Below are 19,936 nucleotides of genomic sequence, written 5' to 3' on the forward strand. Positions count from 1 at the left end.
ACGACTCAAAGTTCTTCCGGATGGCCGCAATCACCGGAAACGGCGCCGGCGTCGTGGTGGTCGGTGCCGCCCGGGGCCTTATCCCCTGGAAGGCTTTGCCCACGTTTTCGAAGAATCCGGCCCGCGAGTTGCGCAGATCGGCGAGGTACTTTTGGCGCGCTTGGCGTCGCTCCTCGGGACTACTGCCGGCGGAACCGATCGGGGGGAAGATTTGACTTGGGTTAGTGAATAGCTGCCGCTTGACCGGGGCTTTCAGGGAGCTTTTCGGGAGAAAGAGAAGAAAAAGAACAGTTGTTAGTTTTTTTTTGGTTTTGACATAACGGGTTGTTTTATTTACAAACAGTTCTAACGATAACAATAAATAGGCTTAAGAGCTAGGTGTGTGCGTGCGGGTGATTGATGGGGATGGTGTTCGAGGGATTCGGATGACTGGGCTCTAGGATTGACTCGATTGAGCAGTGATGAGGTTACGCCACGGTTTGAACAGGTCCAACTTGAACAGATTGCGCACTGAAAAAGAGTTTTTAAAAGGGTTAGGTACAGGTTATGTGTTTAGGTCATTAGAGGTCATACGAGGACTTGCGGCAAATGAAGCCGCTGCTGATGGCGTTGAAGTGCGTAGTGACCTCTCGCGAGGTTCGCAGTAAACGGCGTTCTTAGAGCGGGTTCCCACGTGGTCAGCTCGACTCGGCCTGGGGACATAGTTATTCTTTGACCTTACGATCTCATTGCTGGGAGTGCACTTGTCACATGCTTCCTTCACCTTGTTTGCGATGTACTCCTGAACCTTGGGCGACAGAACCGCTTCCTGGTTGGAGCTGGCTGCTTGCAGCGTAGGGTTCTTGAACTGTCCGTTGACGTCGAACCGGCCCACGTTTACCACCTCACTAGACTCCGTCCGTTGTCTTCCCTGGCGACCCGCTGGTCGCACTGGTCTCCGATGCCTGCGCTCCTCGCCCTCGATCGGCCTCACCGTTGTGGTCGTACTGGTCGTCGTCGTAGTTGGCGCTTCCGCTGGGTCAGGTGTCTTCCAGTTCCGGAGCTGACGCCGGATAAAGTGCTGCGCTCGCTTCAACCTCCAGCGCGCATCTTGTTGGGAGATCCCATCGTCCGACTCATCAACGCTCCTCCGCGGATGATTCCGCTTGTTTTCGTTGGTTTTGATCGCGAAGATCTCCTCCCACCTACCCTGCTTAACGAGCGACTCCGTCACCGCATCTTCCCGCGCAGGTTTCTTCACCTTCAGCGGTTTGATCTTCCCGAGCCGGAAAGGTCTTCGGGGTGTCTGTCGCAGACGTTTCGTTGGTTCAGCTTTGCGCGATGCGAGCGCATCGCTTTCTAAGGTGTTCATACCCAACGCTTCGTATTCGTCATCCTGGATGCTTTTCTTAGGACGGAGTCGGTAGCGGGTCCTTCTGCGGGTTGCGTCTTCCGCGTTGGGCTTTAACGGGAAGCGCTTGGTCGCTTCGGTGGTTCGTAAGGTGGTCGTCGTCGTAGTGGTTGGTTCCGGGGTTGTGGTTGTTGTCGTCGTGGTCGGAGCATCCGTGCTCGTCGTAGGTTGGCGGGCTTTAACGAATCGGGACACCAGCTTTTCTCCGCGCCGGTTGTTCCGACGTGGGGTGGTTCGGTACGGTGGGGCTTGAGGTAAATTTTGGGGAGGAACTCTATGGTCCCGATGGAAGGGATCGAACGGGTTGACGTTGGTTAGGGCAGGTGGAGCGAACAATCGGTTTAGGAACTGCTCTCCCCGGTTGGAGTAGGGTCGAGGACGCGAGCGTTGACGGTTCTGCTCGTCGGCGTCATGACCCATCTCTATTACCGAAAAGGGACGCACGTTCGAGTCTCTTGTGTCGCGTAGGCGGTTTACCGGAGCACCTTCTTCGACGGACTCCCGGGAACTCAGCACGACGATCGGTTCGAGGGTAGCCTCTTCCGAGGTTGCTTTGTCCCGAATGTTCTGCAGCCTCCACTGAATCAACTTCCGCTGGAAGATCTTGTTGCTTCGAGTCGGTTTGGTCTTCCGACGGCGAGGTTCCCGCAGGGGTTCCTTCAGCGAATCCGTGGTAACCTCCGTCGTGCTGACCTCCGGGGTCGTCGCTTCCACGGTAGTCGCCTCAAGTGCAAACACCCGCTCCACGTTGACGACCTTCGGCTGCTCCTCCAACCCAACGCCCTTGCGCTTCTCGATGCGATGCGGGAACTGACTCCAAGCGTTCGCCGTGTCAACGTAACGCTTAGGGTGGTTCCGCATGCTAGCGCCGTCAACGGTTACCGTTGGCGGGCAGGAAAAGTGGAAGAAGTTGTAGTTAGCGACGGTTCCTCCCGGACAGGAAGGGTGCTGTTCGTGGTGGTGGGACTGAAGCTGGTACGGGGCGAGCATTTCGGACCCGTTGGCGTCTAGGAACTTGACCTGGGCGAGTTGTCGGGGCGGGTCGGGGTTTGGGACAATGCTGGAAGAGTTTTGGGGTTATGAGGGATTGTGGTTCGGGTCGGAACCAGCAGGTGTGACTGTGGAAGATCGTTAGAACTATTGCGGATTTCGGTAGGGAACTTACGAGTTGCGCACCAGGCGAGGTCGGTTGATTTGGGTGATTTGCTGAACCGGGAGTAGCTGGACAGCTCCTGAGAGGGGCGTTGCCTGCGCTAGCTGTGGTAACCCAAGAGGAAGTTCCTGTAATGGTAACTGATACAAGCTACAGGTAGTTGATACATTTTAAGGATTTGATAGGAATTACCTGAGTGCCTGAAAGGTATGGCAATTGTCGCTTGTAGCGTCTGTAACTTCCCTGGTCTCGCCCTGGTCGAGGTCTATTCCCTGCTAGCTGTTGAACTGGAAGTTGCCTTAGAGTACCGGCTAGAGGTACTGCGTGTGTCAACGTAGTTATCCCACCCAAAGGTAATTGCTGTAACGGGAGCTGAAAATAACTTCAGTTAGTATCTTATGACTACAAGTTTCAAAGTTTTAGACCAACCCCTGCACCGGAAAGATACTGCAGCTGTCGTTTGTACCGTCCGTAACTTCCATGCTTGTGATGTTTGTGTTGCTTGTGACCCCCGTAACTTCCATGACCGTAGCTATCATGCCCATGATGCCCACCGTGATGTTCATCGTTGTAAGCTTTCATCTTCCGACAAAACTTGCGCTTCTTCTTCTTGTGCTTGCCGAAAACGTCATCACAGTCCAGCTTCCGGTGCTTCCTACCAACCATTTCTTCCGCTCCAGATGCAACGAACTCCTCGCCCTCTCCAGCCCACTCCCCAATGGTTCCGTCCTCGTTGTAGAACCCGATCAGCGCCGACGGTTCGAATCCCAAGTCTTGCAGTTCTTCCACGTGGTCCCCGGAGTGGACCACCTGAAGAGCTTCGTCATACCCCTCTTCTCCAGCCGACCTGGACATGCTCACTTTTTCGCCGTCATCTTCGTGGGCATTCGGGTTGGCGGCCAAAACCCAACCTAGGTGAGGTCTTCGGTGGGCACCTCGTCCTCCCAGCAAACCTCTGTGAGGAGCAAACGGAGAATATGGATACCGCGGGGGAAATCCAAATCCTCGTGGGTGGAACTGTGCCTGAACTCGTTGTTCACAGTAACTGAACACCACGATCACTACACTAACCAACAGCACCCACTGTTGCAACTGTAACGAAAAGAACAAGTCACTAAGATCCTCCTCAGCCAAAGTCACCACTCCACGCTATACCATCTTCCAAGTCACGGCTTCACCAAGTCACCATCCAAGATTGCGAGATTATTCCAAGAACTTTGCACTCTTTTAACACACTACACTCCAGCTGATCCAACGACGATCGTTCACTAATGAGTCAGGAATGCCCAAACGTACATTTTATAAGAAGTTGTACCCAGCGTGTAACCATGGTCAACGCTGATATTTGTAAACCCAACCTAACGGGAGCATCGTGTTCTAGCATCAACCAACTAACCAGCAGCCAGCAAATCCAGCAAAGCTGAGAAACCGTTGGTACCTTGACACTGAGACAGTCCAAGAGCTGTTGAAAGAAAGTCACGTGCTAAACTGGCATGGTTCGGGTCGACCTGGGTGTTGCCGGTAGCGTATTTGTAAACTTCCTCGTGAAAATGTTCCAACTAGAATGACTTGGCTAAAACTGGGCGGAATTCCTGCTGGGAGATGAATTTGCAAAACAGGTACTTGGCAATTGATTAGGCAATTCGAAATCCAATTCTTGGATCAGTGGTGCGGTGGGATGTTGAAGTTGTTATAGAAATGTTTACACAAAAAAACGAAACTATTGGCACTACGCCCCCCGGGGCATGGCCTTCCCTCTAACGTGGGATTTCTGCTCCAGCGCCTCTGACGAGACAGGAGAAACCGGGACCGACGTTTTACTTCACCATCCGATAGAAGCTCAGTGGATAAGGCGGGAATCGAACCCGCGTCTCATAGCATCATCGGGATCGGCAGCCGAAGCCGCTACCCCTGCGCCACGAGACCCACATACAATGTTTACACAAATTCACCCCTAATAGATTTGGTTTGGCTAGATGCGTTTAGAGTTCAATAAGCTCAGCTCGTGGTTAGTTGAGAGGAGATGGCATTTTTTTGAAAATTTACATGCATGTTAGTCCGTAAAGTTTTTATGTTTGTTTTTCAAAATTATAAACGCGTATCGAAACCGAGGTGACATTGGAAGGTTAAAGTTTTTTTGGCAACATAAAAAATACGAATTAAGTACAAACGGAATTTTTTTGAAAGTTTGTTAACTGCTATTATGAAAACATTATTAAATTCGATTATTTTATTATTCTCAATTTCTCATGTTTTCCTCAATAAAATGAGTTCGATTCGGAAAACGGACTACACTGTTGGTTTATTCGGACAATTTTCTGCCCACCCGTGTGGATCAATTGGTCAGCACATTCACAGTGGTCCAGATTGCAAAATTAAGTGGAAAATGGATTTTCCGAAAAATTGTAAAGTTTTGCAGCTTTGGTGTTGTTACAAATGGAAAGGAGCAGCTTTTGGTTTGGATGGAAATTAGGATGGTTCACGATTAGGGTGAAAATCTAACTTTTCAGGAATGTTAAAATATGAAACATTCGTGAAATTTTCCAATCTTTTCGAAAACAATATTTAAAAAAAAATAAATCAAGACTAACATTTCAAAACGACCAAACAATTAATATTACGCCCTTTCGATATGTTAGTCTTGATTTAACATTTTTGAGAATATTTTTTTCGAAAACATCGGAAAATTTCACGAATGTTTCATATTTTAACATTGTAAATCGGACCATTAGTTGCTGAGATATCGACATTAGAAAATGGTGGGTTGTTTGGGTGAGACTTAGAAAACATCAATTTTCTTGATTTTAAACCTTTGCATGGCAATATCTCAGCAACTAAGGGTCGTATCAACAAAGTCCGAAAAAGCAAAATATAGAGAATTTTCTCAGCTATTCAAAAATATTTTTTTTCAAAATTGGGCAAACATGGGCACTATTTTAAAAAAATCAATAACTTCGACTATTTTGAAAAAAGTTACATAAAAATTGTTATAACTTGAAAACGGTGCACTTTATCAAAATTTCACTACAGTACTTTTTGATTGAAAATTCAATTTTACATCGAAAAATAAAATTAAAAATTTTTGCGACCAATATTTCGATTTTTTGAAAAAAAAAATTTATTGATTCAAAAAATCATAACTCGGTCAAGGATTTTTTGCCCGTCCTGGAAAGTTGAAAAGTTGGCATTTGATGTCCTCTAAAACATATCAAAAAATAAAAAAAAATTTAAAATAGTGTTTTATTGCAAATCAAGTTTTAGTGACAAAAAGTGAAATTAAAAATCACAAAAAAAAAATTTTACCGTACATACAACATTGCCCAAGACAGCAAATCGATCAAAACATTCCTACAAAAGATACATGTTTTTAAATTTTCACATATCATTTTTGTATGGATAGCTGCCAAATTTGTATGGAAAATTATATGGACAAACTAATGATGCAAAATGGCTTCTTTGGGCATACCAAAGGCACCAAAAAAGTTTCAGCCGGATTAAAAAATACAAAAATTAAAATTAAAGAAAAAAGACCGATTCCGTAGAGAACTGCTCTTTATACATCGTCAGAGTAATGCTACTATCAAAGAATTGCAAATTTCAATGATTTTTCTTTTGAACTTTTACGTTTTGTACCGATCTGTGTCCAAAAATTCAAAATTTCTACGGAGCTAAAAAAGTCTTTACTTGATTTAAAACTCATAAATAAGTGTTATGCAATGTATGAGAAAAAAAAATCACAGGTGGTTTTATAATTTATCACAGTGAACATTTTCATTTAAGAGGATATTTTTCAACAGCTTAAATTGTTAAAAGCAAAAAAAACACAATTGAACAATATTTTCAAAAAAATATATGGTCGAGCATCGTTTTTGTTTTAAAAAAAAGATGTTATTTCAGTAATTTTAAACAAAAAATATTTTCTTTGTTACGTTATTTTCTTTTGTATCTTCTCTTTCTCTTTCTTTTTCGAAACTAAAAAATTAAATTAATACAAAAATTTAAATAGCAAGCCATAATCTCAACATTTGAATGAAAAAAGTGTTTAAAATGCATTAAACACTAGTTCAACTATTATCATTAGTTTAAAAAAATGTAATATTCTAGGAAAACAAAAATTAAAACGAAAAAAAAACATGCACATCGAAAATTTTCAATAATTCAAAAGATTTTTGAATAAACCCAAGCATGTTGAAAATGATTCTAAACGCAGGAGAATACACACTTAGATTTTTATGCCGAACTTCGGCAAAATTCTGCCGTAATCAGAACAACTTATCGCTCGTCAGAAATATATGCCGAATCTTGGCAAAATGGGAGTCATTTTACCGAATTCTCGGCGAAAAATGACAGTTAATATGCTGAAGTTCGGCATTTTTCTGCCGAAAAAATCAGTTGTTCTGTTTTCGGCAGAATTCTGCCGAGCTCGAAAATCAAAAAATGACTGTGTACATTTTAAAATGATTTCAGCTGATTGCTCTTGAATTTCTATTGACATTTCAAAGATATCTAAAAAAAAAAAATTTTTTTTTGCTCCCTGATTTTTCGGGCAGGCTTTGAAGGGGGAGGAGACAAAAACCTTTTTTAAATTGTACCAGCCTTAACACAAATTAAAAAAAAAGTTATTTGTGCGGACTGACGATAGGATGAGATTCCAGAATCTCACTTCATGCACACCACCAACAAAACAGAGCTTCTGCACGAAAACGAGTAAGACTAAGTAACTGTACCAATTTTGAGCCAAATCGGTTAAGGTTTAATGTTACCTATAGATTTTTGAAGTTGATCATAGTTAAAATTTACAGTGTTCTAAAATTTGGTTGATTTTAATTGCCCGAATTAAAATCAAAAAATGTTTACAGTAAACGTGCACCAAGATTGTCGCACGTGCAGGTTGTCACGATCAAATTGCACTACACAGCTAAAAAAGTAGTAATCCAGCTGCGTGTAAAAGGCCTGGGTGTAAAATAAATATTGCATTATTTTATGCAATTTTATGTGATTTTACACCCTGAAATATGTAGCCCATCAGTATGGGAAACCTACTTGACCGAAATGTCAAGCTCATATATGCGTTTATCCGTCCAGCTTTTCATCGGTCTGATGGCCGAGTGGGCTAAGGCGCCAGTCCTTACTGTTGGTGCTGGGTTTGAATCCCGTCGGTTGCAACTTTTTTTTTGTATTTGCAAAAATTGTACATGCAGTGTGTAATATAAAGTGTTTATTTTGACGAAGGTGATGTGCATGCTTTTGCATGCGATTTTACCATCGGATTTTTTGCTGTGTAGGTTTTAACAGTTTTGTTGAATATCTCAGGGTTGCAATTGAGTTTTGGAGATCTGTGCGGTATTAAAAGTTGTAATAATTGGTTTCCCTAAAATATGGCCCAAAATCGACATGCGACAAGATAGAACGATTACGACGTAATGAACCCAGATCTATCCAAAAAATTTACAGCCTTTGAGATATTCGATCCCTGATAATAAACCTTGTCAATACCGAACACATGATGATTTTAATTTAGCAGGAGTAAACTATAGTAAAATATCTGATACGGGTATGGATAATTCTCTACCAACTCACACGAAATCGGGAAAAGTTGCCCCGACCCCTCTTCAATTTGCGTGAAACTTTGTCCTAAGGGGTAACTTTTGTCCCTGATAATGAATCTGAGGTCCGTTTTTTGATATCTCGTGACGGAGGGGCGATTCGACCCCTTCAATTTGCGAAAAACAGAAGTGTTTTTCAAAAATTTGCATCCTGAGACAATGATGTGATAGAAATTTGGTGTCAAAGGGGCTTTTATGTAAAATTGGACGCCCGATTTGATGGCGTACTCAGAATTCCGGAAAAACTTATTTTTCATCGAAAAAAACACTAAAAAAGTTTTAAAAACTCTGCCATTTTCCGTTACCCGAATGTAATTTTTTTTGGAACATGCCATTTGAAGGGAAATTTAATGTACTTTTCGAATCTACATTGATCCAGAAGGGTCATTTTTTTCATTTAGAACAAAAATTTTCATTTTAAAATTTCGTGTATTTTTAAACTTTGCAGGGCTATTTTTTAGAGTGTTATAATATTCTATAAAGTTGTAGAGCAGAAAATTACAAAAAAATTGATATATAAACAAAAGAGTTTGCTTATAAACATCACGAGTTATCGCGATTTTACGAAAAAAAGTTTTGAAAAAGTTACTTTTTGCGTTTCTCTCTGTTTCGTCGTCCGTGTCTGTTGCGGGTGACCATGAACGGCCATGATCGATGACGATTAACTTTTTCAAAACTTGTTTTCGTAAAATCGCAATAACTCGGGATGTTTTTAAGCAAACCACTTATGTCTATATATTTTTGTAATTGTCTGCTCTACAACTTTGTAGAACATTGTTACACTCTAAAAAATAACCCTGCAAAGTTAGAAAAAACACAAAATTTTAAAATGAAACATTTTGTTCTAAATGCAAAAATTACCCCTCTGGGTCAATGTAGATTCAAAAAGTACATTAAATTTACCATAAAATGACATGTTCCAAAAAATTTAACAGTTGAGTAACGGAAAATGGCAGAGTTTAGTTTAGTTTTTTAGTGTTTTTTTCGATGAAAAATACGTTTTTTGGAATTCTGAGTATTGATTTGAATTGAAGGGGTCGTACCGCCCCTCCGTCACGAGATATCAAAAAAACGGACCTCGGATTCGTGATCAGGGACAAAAGTTACCCCTTAGAACAATGTTTCACGCAAATCGAAGAGGGGTCGGGGCAACTGCTGTGTGAGTTAGCCATATCTGATTGAATTCATGGGAGGTATACCAGTTTCATTTAAAAGTCGAAACGAACAGTTAATAACCGAAAATTGCCATAATCAGTTGTTATTTGAACCAATCCAATTATTCGCTGCTCCAATTTCCCATGACTAGGCAGAAAGTGCGATCAACCGGCAAATTTTCTATATTTAAATTTGTTCGCCGAAGCTGGTAAGGATCCAGTGAGGATCGAAATTTGATGGTGGAGTCGGGGGGTAATTTGACCTGTCTATATTTGAGAAATCACGCACAATTTTGTGTACGATTACCCCAAAACTTACGCACCGACGCACGCATGGATGGACGAGCAGACGAGCAGGTGTGAATTGCTTTAACGAGATCGTTTTTTTTTGCGGATCGCCGAGCCGTGCCGGTTGACTCACCTGCCGGTGATGATACCAGCACCGTCTGATCGGTATACAAACCGCACATGAAGATTAAGTCAATTGGTAAACAAACCATTATTTTGATCCGGTGCTTATTTCTAAGTCATCCGGTGTCAGTTTTTTGCTTGCTTTGGTGTTTCTGATTAGACTAAAATTGGATGATTCGCTTTTCTGGGAATTTCAAAATTCACGCCAGTTTTACGTTTTAAAATAACTGTATGAAAAAACAGTTAGTAAGAAATCATTGCTAGAACGTTGTTGCTACTGCGTAATTTTTTTTTCTTTATTTTCTTTGTTTTGCATTTGCCCCCTTTCTTATTTTAAAAAACGTTAGAAAATTTGAGGAAAAAATATTTTACAAAAAATCTTACAAATTCCAATTAACTTGAAAAAGACATCAACAGAAAACATTTTGTCAGTTATGTTTGCAATACGCCACTGTCTTGTTTTACTCTTTCTAAAACTATTCAACTTTTCATTGTTTTTAAAAAAGCATTTAAAGGACGTTTTGATTAACAATTTAAAGCATTTTTGAAGTGGATAATTCTTAAACTGTTCGAGATTCGATTTAAAAACATTTTAGTTTACAAATGGCGCTTAGGAAGTATTACAAATTAGCCCAAAAATTAACAATCAATTAACTTTGTGTAGTACTGACAGTCGCGCGCGATGCAAATTCTATGATCTCGCTCCCTAATTTTCTCTCATCCTTCCGGTTTTCCACAATCCTTTTCTCTTCCCTTTTCCATACGCACCACCTCGTCCCTCTCTCATTATTTTGGTCACTGATCAGGGTTACCAGGTCTGAAGAGTAAAAAATCTGGCAAAAAATCTGGGAAAAATCTGGCAAGCCACTTTTCTCAAAGTAATAAGTAATTTTTTGTTCAAAAACTGTGTATTTTAACTTTTTATACATTATAGCTTCACAAAATAAAAAAAATACGTCAATAAAACAATGTGAGGAAGAAATAGAAAATTATTTTTTTCTAATTGGCGCGAAAAAAATCTGGCAATGCCAGATTTATCTGGCAACCTGGCACCCCTGTCACTGATAACCGGCTTTTCTCTCCAGCTTCAATCCCTCTCTCGCAAGAGAGCACACCCTGCATTCGCTCTCACGTCATCGCACGAACGCGAGAGACCGCTTCCACGAAAGAGAGAAAAACCCCGCAGAGAGCGAAAACATCGATTTCATCGCGCGCGCTCGCACGGTGTGTTCAAAAACTCTGTTCTGCGGTTTTTCCTTTCCTGCCGTCGCCGCCTGCTGCGTGTAAAATGCAGAGCAGTCTGGCCCGCCGGTCGTGAGCATGGTCCCGTTCGCGCAAACTTCGGCCGGTTTAGTCTTCGCTTGGCAGCAGCACGCGTGACAACGATTTCTCTCGCGGGTGACGGGTTTTGTCCCGGTTTCGGTACGCGACTTTTCGACTTGGAGCCGGTGAGGTACCTTCTGGAAGGAACTGCGAGTGTGTTCCGGAAGATCCTTTGAATTCTTCCGAGGGGAAGAACTTGGGAGTTTTTTTTATTGGAGTTTTTTTGGGGAGCAGGAAGAACAGTCGGAAGTGAGATTGTGGAAGTTGTGTTACGTCCTCCGGTTCTCTGCGGGATCGAATCGAAAGGGACTGGATCGTGAACTTCAGTGTTGGTGATCGGTTTTAGAGCTGGATAGCTCTCTTGTCTGACGAGGTTCTTGCGGGGACCTGCCGACTCTGAAAATCGAGTTCAATTTGTTATGTAAATCAGTGGCAGCGCGCGGGTCGGATGCTCTCTCCGAGGGTCTCGTCGTCGCGCAAGATCACACTTTTACTTTGAGAGCTCTCATTAAAAACCGATTGGATATTTTGAGAAATTAGTGTCGGACGGCTCGCAGAGCGCGCAGAAATCCGCCGTACGGTTATTTTAATTCTTCCTTTTTGTCCACACGGTGGTCGGTCGAACGACTTGGTCGCCTTGGTCGACTCGCGTGAAGTTCAAGTGACAAGTGAAGGTAACCACGGGAAAGAATTTGCCAGAAAAGATGTGGCAATTAGTGGTCCACCGTGGTCCGGAGATCCTACCGTCCGTACGATCGTCCCTTAGAACGTCCTCCTGAGAAGAAACGCCCGAAAAGGTCGAGCGTTATCAGCGTTAGAGCAAGTGACAGTTCTGCGTGCGCGCGCGCGTTGCAACCGGGACGGAAGAATAACCGCAAGAAGAGAGCGCGTTTCGCGTGCGCTCCGCAATACACGATCGTGCGTTATCAGATTTAATTAGAAGGAAGAAGGGGTGAGCGAGCAAACAACACAACAACTCAAGGAAGAAAACGAGAGAAAGAGAGCCCACTGGAAGATGCGTTGCGACGCAACGTCGCAAACAGTGTGCGAGTAAGTGTGTGAATAATTGTGCAAAATAAATTAGCGAAAAGTGAGGTTAATGTGCAGAGCGCGAAAAAAGTCACAACCACTAGCGAATACATTGTTGCAAAGCGTCTAGTAGATAAGGGGTTAAAACAGAGAGAGAGGGAGAGCACAAGCAAGTGAGTTATCAGCTGGTGACCGGCATATTGTCGTAACGGCCACCTTTTGGCGCGTCAAACAGAAGCTCACAGGAAGAGCGGAGCGCAAGCCAAGTGTGAGTAAAGTGTGTGTGATCGCGGCAGAGATTGAGTGAAAAGTGAAACATCACAAGTGAAACAAAAAAAAATCACAACGGGTGTTCCCGGGGACGCCGGCTGATAAAGGACAGTGCAGTGTTTTGGGAAATGCGCCCGCGGTGAGGGGACGAATCGATTACCTGATGTGAAGAAAAGTGTTTGGTAAGTGTAGAATGTTAAGAAGTATTGTACGAAAATTCAAAGGATCTCCAAAACTCTGTTATGTGCTTCAAAAGAACCTATTATAACTTGATTATTCATCCGGAAAATACGTAAAAAATTAGGTTTTTTTGTAAATTTATAGTTTTTTTTAGAATTGTTGACATAAGAATAAGGCTGCGGCAAATATTTTAGAAAATTTATGCCGATCCCCCTCCCTTCTTTTCAAAATCAGGGGGCAAAAAAATGTTTTTTTTTTCAAAAATCTTAATATTTTTTGGTGGAAGTCTAACCAACTGAAAACAATTAAAAATTAATTTTCCTATGTTAAAAACAATATATAGCATGTTTGGGCTAGATTAAAAATATTTTGAATTTTTTTAAAATTCCGATGCAAAATTAAAAAAATATTTTTTCGCAGAAATAAAAAAAATCTTTAATACTTCGATATTTTGAGAACTAATGATTTTAAATCAACCGGACCAGTGTAAAATGCATTTTAAAACACTTCTCATTCAAATTTAAAAACCGTGGCTAGTTATTTTAGTTTTTTTTTGCTCCCCCTCAGCTGTAGTCGGAGTCGAGGGACATAAACTCCAAAAAATATTTGCAACGGCCTAACTGTAGTAATGCGTAAAAAGCATATTAAAAAAAATATGCCTAAAGTGTGATTTAAGATTATGTCGCACACACCATCCCCGTTCCCCCAATTCTCCCCTTCAATATTGGCTCGAAGAATGAAGCAATATTTTTCGGGTTTTTTTCGTTTATTTTTTAATATAGTTATTCAAGTCAATTTCACAAGTCAATTTTACTGGTGCATAAACCATTTTATCTCGCTTTTCAAAAAAAAAAAAAAAATAGTTTCTTGACGAAAAAAAACTAGCTTTTGAGCCACAGCCACACAGCAAAACATTTACGTCACAAAAAGTTTTAATTTTCGTAGAAAATTATTTTTGTTGATTACCTCGGTCAAAGTCGTGAAACATGAACATCACAAAATATTTGCAGCGGCCCAATCTTGAAAGTAAAAAAAAAAGCAAATAGAAAAATAAAAGAATAAATTTTCTCAAATCATTCAGAGCTTTATTTTTTTCTTATAAAATCATCAAAAACAGTCTAGTTTTAAGAAATTTAGGAAAATAAACTAAGTATTTAAAAAAAATTGATTGGTTATGTCGATGAAATCAGCAAATTTCATCAAAAAACAGTATAAACATATATTTTTCGCAGTTTTTTGAATTTTGATTTTTATGGAATTGTCAAATCTCACCTGGTGTAACAAATTAATCTAATCTAATTCTTCTCGATAAAGTGGTAGATGAAAGGATCTCCAAAGCGCTACAATATTTATTCGGTGAAACATAATGTGATATGCTTAATACAAGATATGAATTAAATTGAGAATACATATTTCACCTTTGATGGTATACATACAGCTTCTTAAAGAAATAGAAACAGATTAAATGAGCTAATGCGACCTAATTGGAAATCATCATGTTAGAAATATATGCAGAAGTTTTAATTTATAAAAATGCACATAAATACAAAAAATCCTTAATTTCCTTTAAAGAAATATCAAAATAAAACAAAATGATTTTAAGAATAAAATGGTTTGAATTATTTTATTCTTAAAATCGCTTGGTTCAATTTTGGTTTTAGGCTATCATTGATTTGGTGTTAAATAATTTTGGAATAACTTTTTGAACTTAACCAAAAAGTTTATCTAAGGAATTTTGAATCTTTTATTTAAATTAATTATTGTTTTAGCATTAGGCCGTTGCAAATATTTTTTAAAGTTTATGTCCCTCGACTCTGATCAAAGTCGAGGGGGGGGCAAAAAAATAAAAAAGTATTTAAATTGAAATTACGAGCCATGGTTTCAACATTTGAAAGAAAAAAGTGTTTTAAAATGCATTATACACCTGTCCAGTTGTTTTGCCATCATTAGTTTCCAAAATATCTAAGAATCGACGAAAATTTAATTTTTTGCGAAAAATATTTTTTTTGCGGTGCTGTGCATTGGAATTTCATAAAAATTCAAAACATTTTCAAACAAGCCCAAACATGCTAAATATGATTATCAATGCAGAAAAATGCATTTTAGATTGTTTTCAGATGATTAGACAAATATTTTCATGGAAATTTTGAAGTTTTTTGGAAAAATATTTTTTTTGCCCCCTGATTTTTCAGACCAAATTTGAAGGGGGGGGGGGGCGACATAAACTTTGAAAAATATTTGCAACGGCCTTACTTGTGTACAATTACAAAATATTTTTATTATTAAAAAAACGCGTTTGGCTCATCACAATATTGAAAAGAAATATTTTTATAACTTCTTGTATATAATTTTTTTCAATTAAATATTTTTTGGTTGTAAAATATAAGGTTTTCTGTTCGAAAATTTTTATACTTTTTCAAATATTCAAACTATTATTTTTCCTCGTCCACCTCTGATAAAATATTTTCAAATAGCTGAGAAAATACCATACTTTTGATTATCGTTATCGATTTGACCTTTGATTACTGAAATTGCCTTTCTAGAAAGAACATTGGGCAAATTGATATTTTTAACTGCTACCCAATAAGTCCTCATTTTTTCAGTCGATAATATTTTGGGAACTATCGGTCCGATTTTCAAGGTTAAAAATGATACCATTGTGACTAACATTTCAAAATGGCAAAATAATATGTTTTAATCGTTATTGAAATGTTAGAAGCGATTCTGAGCATGGTTATAATTTCACCTTTGTTAATTTTTCTCGCAGATAAAAAAAACTTTCTGCTGTACTGTTTATTGAAAATTCACAACAATTCTATATCTTTTTAAACGAGTCCAAACATTCTAAATAAGATAAGATGCCATTTAGGCATAAGAAATTGATGGACAGAGTTTTACTTTAAAAACATAAATAAAAATACAATGAAAAGTCAATTTGCGGAAACGTACAGAACTGCTAACATTCGATTGCTGTCTATGCAGAATACATTATGTAATGTTCAAAATTAGTCTTTACCCCTTCTCACCTCGACTGTGGTCAAGGAACAAAACCTTTAAATCAAATTTGTAATGACCTTATTCGTAAAGGCCTGAAAAGAATTCTTCGTAATCATTTTTGCAAATCAATATCATCAGCTTGACATTTTTAATTAAGATTGTTGCCTTGAAAATCAATTGAAAGATTTACTTTTTCTTTAAAAAATCAAAAGAACACCGACACCCTCGTAACCATCTACTAACATACATTTCCATCTAATCTACTAACTCACCAAAAACACGCACAACCACAGTTTAACCCATTCATTTCTGCGACGCCACCCCGATCTACTTAGACACGCAAAAAAAAGTGGAAAGGGTCATTGGCACACAAATATCGTCACGAGCTTTCATTTATCACTAGTACGTACACCTCCCCCCACACCACCCAACCCTAACCTGTCCTATCACACACTATCCAACAAACATCATCGCGAAATCAACCATGTGACAATTGCGTTTCGCCGACACGACAAACGAATGTCGCCGACGAACTGGCGAATGTCGGTGGGAAATTGTTTGGGGAATTTTGGCAATTGTTTTGTTTAATTTATCTTTCTTTTGTTTTTATTCGTTTGTTATTGTTTCATTATTTGTGATTTCTTTTTTAACCATTTTTATTTTGACTGCTTAAATTTTGTACAATTTTTGACATTTCATCCCTTTCGCTAGAATGTGTCACATTCGTGCGAAAAAAAAGGCGAACAGCAAAAAACTCGAAAATTCGCACAAAATAAAACAATTCACTTGGTCGAGTACGAACAAGCAGAGCGCACACTTATCGTGCATACATTAGTCTCTTTTTTACTCGTTTCTTTTGTTTTATTCTCTTTTTATTTTATTCACTCGTGTGTGGCGTTTCAACCTTTTTTTTGCACTCTTCGCTGATTCGTTCATTTTGATTGCACCGAAAATTCATTCATACATGCAAAATTGACGCCGTGAAAGGGACACACAAAAAAATAAGGTGCCAAACCCGTTAAGCGCACCAACTAACAAACTCGCTTGTGGTGATGGGGGGTTTTTTTTCGAGGAGTAATTTTAGCCACAGAGCTATCAAACATAAACACACCATCAATCGCGCAAAAGAAAGAGTGAGAGAGTGCCAAAAAAACGCACTCACTCTAAATACATTTGCAAATTGAAAAGTGTCGACTAAAAAAGTTTGCAAGTGAGAGAAAAAGAGAGAGAGAGAGCGAGGGGGTTTAAGTGTCTGTGGCTAGGCTTTATGGACTAGTTAATCAAAACAAACATTTAAGAGCGAGCGCGTGCACACTGTTAGATGATCGCACACTTCGTTTTTTGGCGAAAAAGTTTATATCTGCGCGGTTTATTTGATTAGGTTTGCGGATTTGGCGAGCGTCTGGAGTGATTATTTTCGAGGTGGTAGGTTTGCTGTTTTGGTTGTGGAGAGTTATCTTTTTTGGAATGTTTCTTGCCAATCAATGGATTTGAGGTTATCCACTAATGAAAAACAAATTAATTTGAAAATAGTAATGAAAAACAACCTTCCATCGGATGAGGAAGTAAAATGTCGGTTCCGGCCTTGGTTGTTAGGCCGTTAAGTCATTCCAGGTGTAGGAGTCGTCTCCATGCCATAAGTACAAACAACACAAGCCTACTCCGGTGGAATCGCTGGCGGCGGTTGAACTCGCAATCCAAAGGTCGTCAGTTCAAACACTGGGGTGGAAGGTTCCTTGGAGTAGAAAGAGGTTTGGGGACCATCCATAAACCACGTGGACAGTTTAGGGGGGGGGGGGATATGGCGATTGTCCACGCTCCATACAAAAAATATTTTTTTTGTATGGACAATTGTCCACGAAGGGGGGGGGGGGGTCGAGATTCTCAAAAAAGTGTCCACGTGGTTTATGGATGGTCCCTTGGGTGCTCTCCCCATTAAAGCCTTCGGACTCCTAGGTTCGAGCAGAAACTTGCAATAGAGACCACAAAAGACCCGGGGGTCGTTAATGTGGATGGTTTGATTTTTTGATTGAATGAAAAACAAAACCTCGCTCAGTAAGAAACAAGTATTTGCACTCTCCAAATAATGCAATAGTTCATTTTAGTTATTTCTAATTAATTAAAGCAATACAAACGTTATCAAAGAATATTTTCTAAGCGAATGTTCTTAAAAAGTTTACTATTTTTTTCTCAATGTATTAAAAAAGTAGAATCCAATCCGCCATACATTTTAATTTTCAATATGTACTAGGGGAACAGCATCTAATTCCAGCGTGCCTCTAATGTTGGCAGGTCAGAACTTTGACACTCAATTAAAGCTAATTGAAAGCGTTTTCAACTTAAATCGAGTGATAAATAGCTCAATGAGAAGTGAGCAAGCAAGTTTCTATCAAAAGTTTTGCAAAATTAGTTGTTTAAATAGTGAAAATCAGCAAATTGGATGGAGTTAGGAGCGAGTGCTTAACCTGCCAAACATACGAGAATTTCCCCTATTTTGATATACGGACAATGATGATCTTTTGTATTTTTTTTCTATTTGTATGAAACTTGTACCCTATGTGTACCTTTTATCTGATCAAAAAAGACATTTTGCATCATTTGTAAGTTCATAAAAGTCTCCATACAATGTTGGCAAATTATAGAAAAAGAACTTAATTTTTAATTTCAGGCCTAATTTTTAAAATTTCCAAACCAAAAAAAAACTTTAACTTTTTTACCGATTTGCGGTTCTAAAATTCAAAATTTGTTAAATGATTAAAAAGAAAGTTATGTTTTTGTTTGATTAAAAATGCATAAATAAGCGTAATATAATGTATTCTGCAGAGTTTAGAATCGATTTTAAAAGCGTTTCAATGAAAATTTAAACTTTAGTATATTTTTATTGCTCCTCGATTTTTGGGGGAAAATTTGAAACCGGGGGGGGGGGAGGTAATTAATATTTGCTATTGAAAGTATACTTATTAAATGCATTTTCTTAATTTCCATTTTGATGCATGTTTTGATCAGTGACAAAAACTTTTAAAAATAATTGTACCAGCCTAAAAAGTTACAAAATTATTTTTTCTGTGTGCCTTTTTCCGAAAAGTCCTAATCATAACCTAAAATTTTGCCCAAGACACCAAATCGAACAGAAAAAAACCCTTCTTACGATACAGAATTTCGTGCATTTACAAACCGTAAACTGGGGTGACTTTGATAGCCCGGGGTGACATTGATAGAAATTTGATTTGGCCACTAATTTTGATACATCCAAATTCAAAATTCTCAAAAATGTTTAGATGCCGTCAAGGGCATTTTAAAAACCTATCAAAGTCACCCTGGGCTATCAAAGTCACCCCAGTTTACGGTACCCACTTTGTATGACCAGCCCTAAAATTGTATGGAGACTGGTATGGAAAAACTAATGATGCAAAATTGCTTCTTTTGACGTAGGGAATGGACATGGACAAAGTATCATCCAAATAAAAAATATACAAAGAAAAATTTGCGAAATCGTAGAGAATCATCATTTAAAACCATTAAATTGAAAATATCAGCAATTTATCTTGCATTTGTGATATTTTTTTGTTAGAGTTTAAGAGTAAGATTAATCATATACTGCATTATGCAAATGTTGATAGTCTTCAATTAAATAAATCTTTTCAGACCCGAACCAAAAAATAAATTTTTTTTGCAATTCCGTCGTGAAAATACTTACTTTTCCTGTCATTCTTGAACGACGAAATAGCCTACTTTTCTGTACCAAAAATAACAGAATCGAATAGCAACACTTTTCAAAATAAATGCTGAAAAGTTCTACTTTTCAGCACTGAAATGGGTGCTGAAAAGTTGAACTTTTCAGCACTTGTTTCGAAAAGTAACACTTTTCAACATTTTTTGGATTTAAACGATTTATTGATAAAATACAAGAAAATTTGACTTAAAATTTCACTCAATGGGTGTTTTTCGGAATTGCAAAAAATGTTGTATGGAACTCGTTGCAAAACTTGATTTTTTCAGCACTCGACGTATTAATCCAACTCGGTGAACCTCGTTGGATAAATGTACGACTCGTGCTGAAAAAAACCTCTTTTTGCAACTTGTTGCATAAACTACTATTCTAAAACACCTCCGTGTACGCACGAGAGCAAGCAGCAGTCAAGTGCTCAGTGCTCCATAGTTTTTTCGATTTTTTCGCTGTAGTTTACCGTGATTAGCCGCGAGTTTGCTCCAGCAGCATGCCAAGGGCCGGCCGTGGCCGTGGCAGTTCGAGTGCGGCCTCGAAAAACCCGCGAAGTTCGTCTACCGGCCGTGTGCAAAAAGGTAACAAACCAACGCCGTGTCGACCGCCATCGCGCAGGGGAGAGTGAGCGCAGAAGGAATCGACAAAAAGTTACTACATCCCGGATATGTTCCAAGATCACCAGTGCGAACCCGTTCCGGT

At 39.3% G+C, this 19,936-nt stretch overlaps 2 protein-coding genes across 4 annotated transcripts in view; one reads left to right on the forward strand and one right to left on the reverse strand.

Moving 5' to 3' along the window:
• Nucleotides 1-298: 298 nt before the first annotated feature.
• On the reverse strand, nucleotides 299-4,229 carry LOC120413905 (uncharacterized). Its single transcript, XM_039574880.2, has 6 exons — nucleotides 3,699-4,229; nucleotides 2,973-3,635; nucleotides 2,736-2,915; nucleotides 2,556-2,671; nucleotides 574-2,450; nucleotides 299-510 (listed from the first exon to the last, which is right to left on the reverse strand). The coding sequence occupies exons 1-6, from the start codon at nucleotides 3,699-3,701 to the stop codon at nucleotides 437-439; spliced, it is 2,913 nt and encodes a 970-aa protein (XP_039430814.1). The 5' UTR covers nucleotides 3,702-4,229; the 3' UTR covers nucleotides 299-436.
• A 6,829-nt stretch (nucleotides 4,230-11,058) lies between these two features.
• LOC120413937 (uncharacterized) overlaps nucleotides 11,059-19,936 on the forward strand; it is a 159,301-nt gene continuing 150,423 nt past the window's right edge. For all 3 annotated transcript variants that reach the window (XR_005604992.2, XM_039574934.2, XM_039574935.2), the window contains exon 1: nucleotides 11,059-12,518. The gene's annotated coding sequence lies outside the window, so the exon portion shown is untranslated. The remainder of the gene's footprint in view (nucleotides 12,519-19,936) is intronic.

This window comes from Culex pipiens, chromosome 3 (genome assembly GCF_016801865.2).
Source record: "Culex pipiens pallens isolate TS chromosome 3, TS_CPP_V2, whole genome shotgun sequence".
Lineage (NCBI taxonomy): Eukaryota > Metazoa > Arthropoda > Insecta > Diptera > Culicidae > Culex > Culex pipiens.

What these genes read in the sequence shown, in the direction of transcription:
- LOC120413905 (XM_039574880.2), bottom strand. An exon ending in AGTATCTTTCCGGTGCAGGG is followed by an intron (nt 2,916 to 2,972) that starts GTTGGTCTAAAA and finishes AGTTATTTTCAG; the next exon opens with CTCCCGTTACAGCAATTACC. An exon ending in TTCATTTGCCGCAAGTCCTC is followed by an intron (nt 511 to 573) that starts GTATGACCTCTA and finishes ACTCTTTTTCAG; the next exon opens with TGCGCAATCTGTTCAAGTTG.